Source organism: Ornithodoros turicata, chromosome 4, assembly GCF_037126465.1.
Source record: "Ornithodoros turicata isolate Travis chromosome 4, ASM3712646v1, whole genome shotgun sequence".
NCBI lineage: Eukaryota > Metazoa > Arthropoda > Arachnida > Ixodida > Argasidae > Ornithodoros > Ornithodoros turicata.
This window is the reverse complement of record NC_088204.1, coordinates 70,491,250-70,503,384: the sequence shown is the minus strand read 5'-3', so window position 1 is coordinate 70,503,384 and position 12,135 is coordinate 70,491,250. Positions and strand designations below refer to the sequence as shown.

General features: G+C 46.0%; 1 protein-coding gene and 1 long non-coding RNA gene across 2 annotated transcripts; both read right to left on the bottom strand.

The window, feature by feature from the left end:
• Positions 1–3,900: 3,900 nt before the first annotated feature.
• On the bottom strand, positions 3,901–6,133 carry LOC135392548 (uncharacterized). The gene is made up of 2 exons (XM_064623255.1): positions 6,052–6,133; positions 3,901–5,141 (listed from the first exon to the last, which is right to left on the bottom strand). Exons 1-2 carry the CDS (start codon positions 6,131–6,133, stop codon positions 3,901–3,903), a joined length of 1,323 nt encoding a protein of 440 aa, XP_064479325.1.
• A 2,854-nt stretch (positions 6,134–8,987) lies between these two features.
• On the bottom strand, positions 8,988–9,663 carry LOC135393411 (uncharacterized). The gene is made up of 2 exons (XR_010422619.1): positions 9,625–9,663; positions 8,988–9,341 (listed from the first exon to the last, which is right to left on the bottom strand). It is a non-coding gene; the product is annotated as an uncharacterized LOC135393411 (long non-coding RNA).
• Positions 9,664–12,135: the final 2,472 nt, after the last annotated feature.

Genomic DNA, 12,135 nt, shown 5'->3' with positions numbered 1-12,135 from the left:
ATCTGTTTTGCTCCGCTAGGTCTTTCATAAAAATTCTGTAACGAATAGAAAAACACACCCTGTATATAACCAGAGTGAAGAAATAAACAAGAAAGTGATTATTACCTGACTGAGGCCCGGTTTCACCAGCGCTGGTTAACTTTGAGCCGAGGTCAAGGGTTGCTAAAACGTGAAGTTAACGCTCGATTATTTTTCACAAATGTTAGTCGGCCATGTGATGAATGTTTTATATAAGGCCCTTTAATAAAGCGCTAAATTCAAGTTAAGGGTCTGTGACGGCCCGTGAACGACGACGACGACGCGCCTCCGCCGCCGCGTGCTACCGCGCATGGCAGCCGGTTCTACCGGTGCCGTCCTAGCGTCTGCCCGCTGGGACATTGCATCATCGCCGGTCAGGACTCATGTAGAGGAACACCACCTCCTCTACCCATTTGGTGGCATAATTTAAATTTCTCCCGCAGTCGGTATAATTTGGGTATATGTGAACCGTTATGGGAACCGGTTACCGAAATTTGTTTAGCTGTTCAGTTCCGGTTCAGCTCCAAGTTGGCGCCAATAATTTCGGTTCGGTGCAGTTCCGGTTCGGCTAAAAATAACGGATAATAACGGGTTTCGGTTCAGGTTCGGTTCAACTCTCTGGTTTGTGGTCACGAGAGACCTTGCTGTAGTGAGACCAAGGATAGGTTTAAATGCTACGGTGTCCTGAAGAAGAACAGCCGCTGTTCGAAATATCGGCGACTTTCGTCCTGAGGCACTTCCACTCACCTTACTTACCGGTTCACTGGACTTTCTACCCTTCTACGTGCCAAACGTGCCAAAATCACTTCTGCACGCGATTATTACTCTGTAACTGCGCTCATCACTATGTTTACGTGTGTTATTTTAAATTGATAACTAGCCAGGCAGACGACAAGAGTCTGTTTCTCGCAGGGCCCAATCCAGACTCCATTTTCACAGCTGGAAATCGAGTGCTTAGTACAGATCCCGACAAAAGCTTAGGGAACACAAGATCGACGTATTTCTTGATCTCAGGGACACCCTAGCGGCGAACGGGAGTGGACACGCTTACTGAGAGGTGCGTTGAGTACCCGGTCACCTGTTTGTAAGTCTATCTGCTCCTGTTTGCAGCAACCGTGTCGCTGAGACGACTGTATACACCACTCCAGTCTTCCGTAAGCTTTTTTCGGGACCCGCACGGTTATTTTCTCGGCTGGCACATAACTGCCTAAAAATTAATGTTCAGAAAACCAAAGCAGTCTTTTTCAGGGCAAAAAACAAACCTGTAGAGCTGCAGAATGACCTTGCCCTTAGTGATTTGGTCATCGGTTTGGTTGAAACGGTTAAGACTCCAGGTGTAATCTGTACCTCTGCGCTGACGTGATCACCACAAATCAATGCTGTGTACATTCCAAGGCGTCCCGTAACTTTGGTTTTTGGTATAGGTATTGAGGTCACATGACCAAGAGAGCAGTATCGCTCCTGTACCACGCACTAATCTATTCTCTGTTTAGGTACTGCTTTCTTGTATGGGACACCGCACATATCTCGAGTTTAAATAAATTATTAGTTCTACGAAAGAAATTTCTTCGGATTCTTCATTGCCTTCCGTATGGTCACACAACTACAGGGCTATTTAAACTGTATACGGCATAGTAAAAATATATTCATAATTGGTATGAGTACAAATTGCTCTACTATTACCAAACAATATCAAAGAAAGCATCAAGTAATGTGTTGTCCATTGTTCAAGTTAGAAGAGAACGTACCACACTACGAACACTGCAGCCGAAGTACCTTTTACATTCGCAGGTGCCAAACATATTACGGTGAACAGAGATTAGGCTGTAACCTGCCCATCATATTGAATAACTATCCTTTTGATCACATGCGTGTATCACGTAAGGTAATTCGCGTTTTTTGCATGTAGTGCTCTGAGGTAGAACTGTAGTAATTTACAAATCGTTAGTATGTAGTTTTTCTCTGGTCCTATATATTTGCAATCTAACATATAATTTTAATTTGTCGTGTTAAAAAAAACTAGCCATAGGCACATTCTCAGTGGCATAGAGCTGCAGTCTGTTCTGCAAAATGTAGAACAGACGTAGCTGGTCTAAAATAAACACAGAACAAGAAATTCAAAAATGCAGATTGTCTCGTCTTGCCCCAACTCTCGGGGCAAGACGAGACATCGCGTGGGGCAAGATGAGACACGCCGTGGTAATGAGCTATACAATTCGTTTTTGCAGTCCAAGCAGACAAACTAAACCTCGTGGGCCCCTACACTACCCCCTTGAACCACCGCCCACATGATGTGCAATAAAACCACAGACCCCGGCTATTTTGCTCCTCCGTCCTTTGCAAGCAACGCACGGCCAGTCCAATGTGTCGCTGATCGCTCTCTTTTGCGCGCGCTTCTGCTGTGCTGGAAATATCCAAGGAAACAGGAAAATTCTCTGGAAAATCCTAGGCAATATGCAAAAACGAAATCTCTGAGGAGCAAGCATAAAGACAACTAATAGTTGACTTATCCGTTTCTAAATTACACTAAATTGTCGCGTTTTGCCCCGTGGAGTTGGAGTTGGCACTAGAAAGGAAAAATATGAAGATGGTGGCTCCAACAAAACACAGAAGCCCCGTGCATCATCGGATCATCGGATGCATAAATTTTTCCGTTCAACACCGGATAACCAAGAGTGCCCATATCTGAACAAAGAAAGAGGATGTAAACTTACATTGACCGAATAAGTCTGCGAAACCCCGCAGAAATGATAAGAAAACGGACTGCAGAAAATTGCGCCTTTTTGGCGAATCTTTACATTCTAGGTAGAAGTAATCGATTTTTTCCCTCTGTTACATACAGGGTGGTCCACCAACCATGATAGAAATTCATAATAAAAAACGTAGGCCCCGGAGAGACATGCGGTCAAGGGATTTTTTTCTGCCAATAACTTTTGCCACATATTGCTAACATTGTTATTTCATTTCAATTGACACAAAGTTAATTTCTTGAATTGAACTCCGAAATTTTCCAAGGCAACCTAACGTTTTTTGGGGGGAAATAGGTTCCCCGCGGTGATTTTACTCAGTATAGCACATAATCCCACTCGTAATACAATGGCAATTGCCGAAATAAATTCGCCGAAAATCTGTGGGAATGAGTCCTTGGCTCCGCCTCTTTTTTGACGGCTCGTAGTTCGAGCGCACAGCTGCGAAGAAAGGAGGTTACACTGACACGCCACGCGAGGGGGGAAAGGGTTACAAGCCGTCGGGTGACCTCATTTTTGATAAGATAGCTCTGATTCCTGCACTCACCGCGCGTGTTTGTTCCGTGGGTAAGGCTTGTAACCCTTGCCCTCCTCGTGTGGCGTGTCAATGAAACTTCCTTTCTTCGCAGCTTTGTGTTCAAACTACTAGCCGTCAAAAAAGAGGCGGAGCCAAGGGCCCATTTCCACGGATTTTCCCCGAATTTATTTCGGCAATTGCCATTGCATTACGATGTGCTATACTGAGTAAAATGACCACGGGGAACCCATTTCCGCAAAGAAAACGTTAGGTTGCCTTGGAAAATTTCGGAGTTCAATTCAAGAAATTAACTTTCCGTCAATTGAAATGAAATAAAAATGTTACCAATATGTGGCAAAAGTTATTGGCAGGAAAAAACCCTTGGCCGCATGTCTCTCCGGGAACTACGTTTTTTACTATGAATTTCTATCATGGTTGGTGGACCACCCTGACTAATCCGGACAGTTCTCATGTGCAATAAAGCGGTACATGATAGAAAACAACGAAATTACACACCGGCTTGACGCAACAAATAACAAATTTAATGCAGACGTTTCGTCTCCCATGCGGGGGACATCATCAGTGAAAGCAAAATGAGAGGCGACCGCAACCAGCGGATTACTTAACCAGGTCGGCGAACACTTCGGGGAGGGGGCCGCGATTGGTATTACACACTGAAAGTTCTCCTCGCAGGTGCCATGACTCAAGCAGTTTCCTGGGGCCCCACCTTTGTTCCCTGGCTAAGGTCACAGCATTCGCGTAGTCAAAAGAGTGATCTGTGTTCCAACAATGCTCGGTGAGCTCTGTCTTAGATCGCGTTGCGTTTGTTGAGTTGCGGACATCTCGTTCGTGCTCTTTTAGTCTTGTACTGCGCTTGCGGCCCGTCTCTCCAATGTAGGACACCTCGCAACCGAGACACTGTACTTTATACACAACACCCGTCTGGGACTCAGGGGGAATATGGTCTTTTGGCTTAGAAATCAGTGAGCGAAGTTTCAGGCAGGGCTTGAATGCAGTCTTGATTTTTAACGGGAGGAGGGCTCGCCGAATGGATTCCGATACACCTTTGACGTAAGGGATGGTGACGATGCCGTGTCGGAAATCATCTTTCCTTCGGGTCCTGGGTTCTTGCATGCGTTTTCGTGTGTTCTCGAAGAAACGTAGCGGGTATCCTCGTTTCATGAGTGACTCCTTGATTATCATCTCCTCGGACGTACGTTGTTCCGGGCAAGAGGCGAAATCTTCGCAGCGTTGAAGCAGGGTTCTCACTACACTGCGTTTGTGTTCAATCGGATGGTAGGATTCGAAATTTAGGAAATTACCGGTATCACAGGGCTTGCGGTAGACGGAAGTTTGAATCAGGCCGGTGGTGAGCCTGTGTACGGACACGTCCAGGAAGGGGAGCCGGTTCTCCTGTTCAAGTTCGCAAGTGAACTGAATGGAGGGTTCAATGCTGTTCAGGGTCGAATGGAATTCGTCTAGGAGGTTGCGATTTAGAATCACGAAAGTGTCGTCGACATACCGTCGGTAGAACTTGATGTTGTGGGTAAATCGTTGGAAGGCAGATTCTTCAACATATTCCATGACGAGATTAGCCATTGTCACGGACACCGGGCTGCCCATCGGACAACCTTCAATCTGATGGTAGACCTGCCCCCGGAACGAAAAATGAGATTGGTTCAGACAGAAGCGTAGGAGGATGATAATGTCCTCCACTGTGAGAGACGTACGTGTGGGAAGGGTGCTGTCGTCACGTAGCCGTGCTTCAGCCACTTTCACTGCTAACGCTGTGGGGACGTTAGTGAAAAGGGAGACAACATCAAAAGAGACCATGATGTCGTTGTCATCGACGACTTGATCTTGAATCAAACGAACGAACTCCTTGGAGTTAGACAGTGTCAGACCATTCCGTCCGGTGACTGGGGTCCGGTGAAGCGGTACATGCAGAGCCACCTATGTGTGAGGTTTCAAGCGCATGGAGCAACGCCTCTCTCAGACATGCGGCATTCGACAAAAAATGTCGTGCATTGTCCCATGTCTCATCTTGCCCCACCTTACCCTACTGCCACCATTTGCCTTGTCTTGGGGTTGTGACCGCGTCAAGTCGATGGTGGGCTCTTTTCACAGCCCCCATCACGGCTGTCTGTGGAAAACAATAAATAAATCAAAACCAAAGTAAGTAAAAGAATTAAGAATACATGTTATTATTGTACTCATCGAGTCCCCAATATATATATATATATATATATATATATTTATACATATTGTTTTCTAAACTAAAACAGCATTCGATGTTTATTGTAGAAGAATGTGGATCTACTGCTACGGCCATACGAACCTCTCGAATTGGGTTTCCTTCTACACTATGCCAGGGGAGCGAATTGACAAGAATGGTTTCTGTGCATTTAAAATGGCCGAAGAAAGCGCTAAAGAATGCAGCAGTCCACAGGTAACGTAGTGAAGGTAGTACCTATTAGCATGGCTTACATCACACTACAAAAAAAAAACATCTCATGTCGTGATGTTACCATTTATTTGTAGTCATTGTTGCATATCGTGCGTCGCGCTCCTGAAGTCCGAATCTTGTGTTTGAACACCGATGACGGTGTTCCCGTACACCAGTGCTCACTAACTTCCCCTGTATGTGCGTGTTAACCCACTCTGTTAAGCACGCAATCACACGCACTAGCTCCAATGTCATATACTGCATTGAATGCGGCGATTGCTCTAGATTGGCGAAGCCGGCCAACAAATGACCAAACGCCTTACCTGCCACAGAATCGACACCTCCAACAAACTTCTCGAAGCAGTCGCCGAGCATGTTAACCTCTTTAGTCACGATTTTGTCCATGTTAAGGTATATATATTCTAGAAACTGGGTTCAGATGCATACGTGGCGGGCGTGACAGGGAGTCTTATCTCACATACAATTTCAACGCCATTCACCCGTTCAGTATTACCAAATCAAAAGGCACCCTATAGAAACACTTCACAAATAAAACGGGACCATTTTCCTTCTACTATTCTATCTCTTTCACCGCCTATCTGGATTGTTATGTTTTCCATGGCTAATGCTTTTTTTATTGCATGCCACAACTGTGTGTTACAAATATATATGTTACAACAACACCAACAAAACAAACAAAGAAAGAAAGAGATATTTCAAAATTTTCCACGTGACAACTAGCGTCCTTATCTTTCGGAATGTTTGCCCAATCTGCCTGTTGTCCCATTTCGTCCGGTTGTTCGTGGGCATTTCTGTGAACTTCGATTTTTTTAACCGGTCTGGTGCAAACATGCTTTCATCCATGTAATCCCCTCCACACTCTAACAAAGTGGCCCATTCACCTCGGTCGTAAATGACTGAACGGACCCTTTCTTGCCTCGTGCTGTTGAGCCACAATATGCATGAAACTTTAACACGTACGTCATACCTAACCCTTTAAAGGGACAGTCGCATTCACCGAGGTCAATTTCGAAACTAATGCGAATTCTAATTCCTTGCCGACCACTGAAATGGGCCCGAAAATACCATTTCGATCCGCGGCGTACTTTTCGCGCAATCCGATGAAAAGGAAACCGGAATCCTTGCGCCCTCGCTCTCTAAAAGTGGGAGCAAACGTCACCCGGATAAGGCCAATCAGCCCGCGCCCTGGGTAAATGCGAGCCGCGCGCCTGTTTGCCGATCGCGAAGCGAAGGCGAAGGCAGCAAACATGGAGTCTGAAAACGAGAGTGATGTTTCTCTGTCTGGGGGAGATTCTGACGAACATGTAAGCGGTAGCTGCGACGAGTTAATGCTGGATGATGACGCATACTCTACGGACCCAATGCCTCTGGAACCCGCCGACCATGCACGAGATGTGGCTGCGGCTAACCCGCGGGATGACATTTTCAGGTGACGTATTCTTTGGATGGTTGCCGCCGTCGGATGTGCGAAATAGTTTAGAATGTTGAAATTGTTGTCGGCAGGTGTGTGTGTGTGGAGTCTGCGACCCACAGGAGCCCGACGACCGCCTGTGTTGCCATTCTGTTGCCAGGGTGGTAGAAATGTGCAACAGTGCCGCAGTGCAGTGCATAACACAACACCCATTACTCAGGGACATCTGCCTCCGTAGGGAGCTTCTACTGGTGTACGCGCCTCAATTCTGCCGCTATGATCAACATTTTAGGCGACTCAATCCCCAGGATCACAGGTAAGCCTGCTGCAGTGCTCTTCCGTTTGCTATGATTACGACCGTAATGAGTTTTTCGGTTTAAATGATCTCCCATCAAGATTCGGAAGGGTAAACTCGGGTGCTAGTCCGGTGTTGTTGGTTACGCAAATTGTCGAACCTAAAGTGGACAGGGGTTGTATACAAAAGGGCGGCTATTCTCAGCAGCTTTTTAGCCTACACAAGTTTGTCCCCCATAAATCATAAGCGTGGCCGACAGCCGTGGAACGACCCAGAATCCTGGTCCAACAATTCCATTAGGAAAAGTGAAGCAACACAGTCGCCTCAGCTAGTCTCGACATGCTCTCAGTTATGCCAGTTAGCCAAGGTCTGATTGGCAACACAAAACCCTGATTGACAGATATCCAGTGGGAATTCTGAAGGATAGTCTTACAAGTCTGAAAAGAGAAGCATTTGAGGTGCCAATACAGGGGGGGGGGGGGGAGCATGTTACTGAAGAATGTAAGAGTAATATATTTTGGGAGAAATTGGATTTTGCCGGAATTGGAGGGAAGCTGGTTCGGGAGGGAGTTAGCTGTTGGAATCGGGAAAGAGGCGGACCATTTTTCTGTTGTACTATGTTGCACACCTGCCAACCTTCCACTTTCAAAATGCAGGAGACCCCGGAACCAAGAAAGGAATGCACAGGCTTTGAACTCCAAGGTTGCGATAGTGTCTGTTCTTCTGTTCTGGCCATTGTCTTCCCAACACTGTGGGAGATTTGGCAGGTATGCAAATGCCCACAAGATATAATGCTAAACAAAAAGAAATGTCATGTGGATTTGTCTTTTCCAGCTGCCTAAGGTTCACGGCATACTCATCATTCACGAGATGGGTCTGGGGATACCTTGGTCCAAGGAACAGGCGACAGGTTCCTGGATGCGTTGTCCGAGCCATCAGGAGGGAGTTCCCATCTACGTCCTATCAAGGCTATCAGCGTTAGGACCATCGAAGCAAGGGTGTCTTGACAGGAGAGACAAGCTGGTGCATACTGATGGCTGGAACTAGAGACATGTAGTGGCAAGACAAAAATTTTGCTGACATAGGCACACTTTGTGTAAATGAGCCCTTGGTCATCCCCCTTGCCTCCCATAAGAGGTTTTGGAGGATACTATAGGTGTGTGCTGTACGGATAGGTTTATCCGTACACCACACACCAATAGTATCCTCCTAAACCTCTGATGGGAGGCAAGGGAGATGACCAAGGGCTCATTTACACCAAGTGTGCCTATGTCAGCAAAATTTTCGTCTTGCAGCAATTTTCGTCTTTTCGTCATTGCAGTATGGGGGATGTTTTGTCTTGTCACTCTGTATCTCCAGTTGCAGTCAACAGACTGTCTACCCATCTGTACAGCAAAAACTACTACACGTGGCAGTATTAGATCTGGCATCAAATCCAGACTGTACTGCACTAAGTTAGTGCCGAGGTGGGAATATTTTGAACTCTGTGCAGATTGTCAGTGTGGTGTAGTGACGGGAATAAAGAATGACCCTATAATTGTATCGATTTATTGTACAGTGGAGTATGACGGAGTGGGAATAACGAAATAGCATAGGTTTATTTGCCTCCCATTATGTATGGGAGGCAAATAAACCTAAGCTATTTTATGTTGTGCTGTGGTTCTACATTAATGTGGTGTGAAGTCTGGGCGGTTACAGGTACGCTGCCACAGGGATGTTAGGAGGGTTCATGTTGGCAGATCCATATCTGGTGTACTAATACGCTATGCAAGTCTGTGTCCATTGTTTTCCTCTTCCTGGAATCAGGGGATGACAACCCCCTTGTGAGATGCGCCGTGAAGTGGGAAGTGGGTCCCCAGCACTTGCTTCAGCCATGACCTCCACATCTGAAATATGGCCTCGAGTGTTAACACTCAAAGGAATACGTTGAGGGCCTAGCAGGTACAATAAAAAATATAAAAATGAGTATGCAAATAAATCATCCCCTTTGCGGTCCCTATTTCACTGGCACAGTTATTTTCCTGTCGACATTACGTTATAAACACTGGCAGCTGCATCACACAAGATTCCTTTCACAGAACTCGACAATTTTCAGGGCTTGTACATATCCAATATTTTGTGGGACGTGCAAAAAGAATGGAAATATTTTCGTGGCTTGACAAAACATACCAAATCCAGTTGATTCCGTTGACGTGCTTGCTGCCGCATGAAATAGAGCCAGAAATTAGCAACAAGGCTGCAGTAGAATACTGATGCAAGTGTCTCGGACGTAGCCAAACACAGATTGCGATGCTTTCACATCCCTGAATGCTGCCATCAGGCTTACACTATGAACTGTAGAAACATCCACTAGCTGCAATAAGATTAGAATAATGCTGTCATGTGGGAGTGTTACGTTACTCCTGCATAATACTGGCGACAATTAGCACAGCAACAACACACCAATCTTTTTTCTCTAGAGTACGCGTACTATTGCGTCAGGATGCTGCAATCATTGTAATTATTTGTGTACATTAGTAGCCGGTGTGACTGTGACGTTACAATCAGCGGCGAGGCCAGGTGTTTGCGATGATTTTTACTGTGACAACTGATATTTTTCATCGCAGCGTATAGCTGTGACCACGCAAAATTGTCACTTACCTCCGTTACTGGTTCCTGCCCTTGTTCCTGATCGAATGTGGTAGGCACGGTGTCAATCTTCAGCCGCTTCTGTTTCTGCCGTAGCCCAAGCCGAACTTGCAATACATCTTCATCAAAATAGGCGTCGTCGGCGAAATGACAGGAACAGACGCGTGAAACATTCAATCCTTTGGCCACACCACAGTAGTGACTGGCGATCGCTGCCTCCCACTTTCGTTTCGTTTCGCCATTGCGAGGCCGGTGAAATGCAAGCTCGGGATTCGCGTTGTAAGTCTTTCTGCACCCGAGCACGTAGCACCGGTTTCCTGGCTGTGAAATCGCACGTCAACGGCGTGAAATCCTAGGCCACACGCTGTAGTTCAAAGTACTTCAAAGCAAACGCGACAAGACAACAAGAAAAAGGGTCAGACGCACGCTCAGACACACACAGAATCTGCGGCGGGAAGGAGCGGGAAGGAGCGCCTCCTGATGGTTGGTTTATCCGGGTGACGTCATCCAGTGTCGGCGCCTTGCGGGGATTGCCGTGCGCGCCGGAAGCGCGAACATTTAAAAATCGTTTCTGAGTCAACCAAGTGGATTTGTGCGGAGAAAATTTGCCGGCGTACATTATGAACGACAGGGAACATGACCATAATAGTTCCGGAACACGCTTCCGGATGCGACTATCCCTTTAAATACCATGCCAATGATGAGGACGGTGCCCAGAAGAAGAACAGCCTCTGTTCGAAATGTCGGCGGCTCTCCTTCTGAGGCTCACACTAAAGCTTTTTTACACCTACGTTAGTGTAACAGGCGCGTATTTTGCAATATACACCCAGATTGCACTCATATTACACCCCTTCGATGCTGATCATCTCGTAGATGGGTTTGAATATGGTGCACATCTACGTTGGTGTAATAAGGGTGTACTAAGGGTGTAATAAGGGTGCAATGATTTAAGGGTGTTTTGCCTCATTGTAAAATGTTTAACATTCTCATGGAATATGAATGGCATGTACACTGAGTCTCAATTTTCCCTTGTACAAGTACAAGTAAGAAACTAGTAAGACAAGTAAGAAACAGAAAAGTTATCTTGAGGGTGAGCTGATACACTAAGCAATTCCTCAATTCAGTGTTTTTTTTTTGTTCTTTTTTTTGTGTGTGTGTGACTTATAAATGAGGATAAAGAAGCCTGTGATGTTCGCTGTAGATCATAGGTGAGATAACGCACACATGTATTTGTATACGACTGAACCTAATACTTAACGTTTTTCAGACGTCAGATGCAGAGAACGGAAATTCGTGTTGTAAGATATATTGCTGTCCAGTTGGAGATGCATTAGCAGACGTCTCGGCGTACGAATCGCCAGTTGGCACAACCTGCCGTGCTGCAAGTACTGACGCTGTAAGAAACATATACACTAGATTAACCTATGGTATTGCTCCACAGGACAAAATGAATTTGGCATCCCATTATGCATTGCACTATTACCATGGTGGGAAGTGAAGTTCTGAGGTAGAGGTGCGAGACTGAGGTTCTCTGCATCCCCCCCCCCCCGTGTGATAAAAACATTTAAGAGGGAAAGTGGAGTAAGTGAGTGAGTGAGTGAGCGAGCGTGTTTGTCCCTTCAAATGACCGCCCTTGGAAGTCATTGAAGAGGCGCGTTAGCTTAGCTTAATTGGTAAGAGCCCTGGGTCGGTAATCCAGAAGATGTGGGTTCGAGTCCTACAGCTGGCTAACCTTGTCAGTGATTTCCTCCTTTCACCACCATTACCACATCGTTATAGTCACAAATGAACCCTGTCTCTCACAGGACAAAGGTTCTTGCTACAAGAAGCAGTGCATGAGGCGGGTAGCTCTACTAAGCTACGCCGACCCAGGTAGTGACGAAGACATTTCTCTCGATTGGAAAGAACCTACGCTCTAGAACTTCACCCCATACGAAGCTGAAAACCGCTATCTTTCTGGCATGAAAGTTGAGAGTTGCAGGCTAACGGCCTTTTGTAGGACTTCGAATAAATATTAATTGCCACAAAAAGATGTACGCACCCCTGTATTTT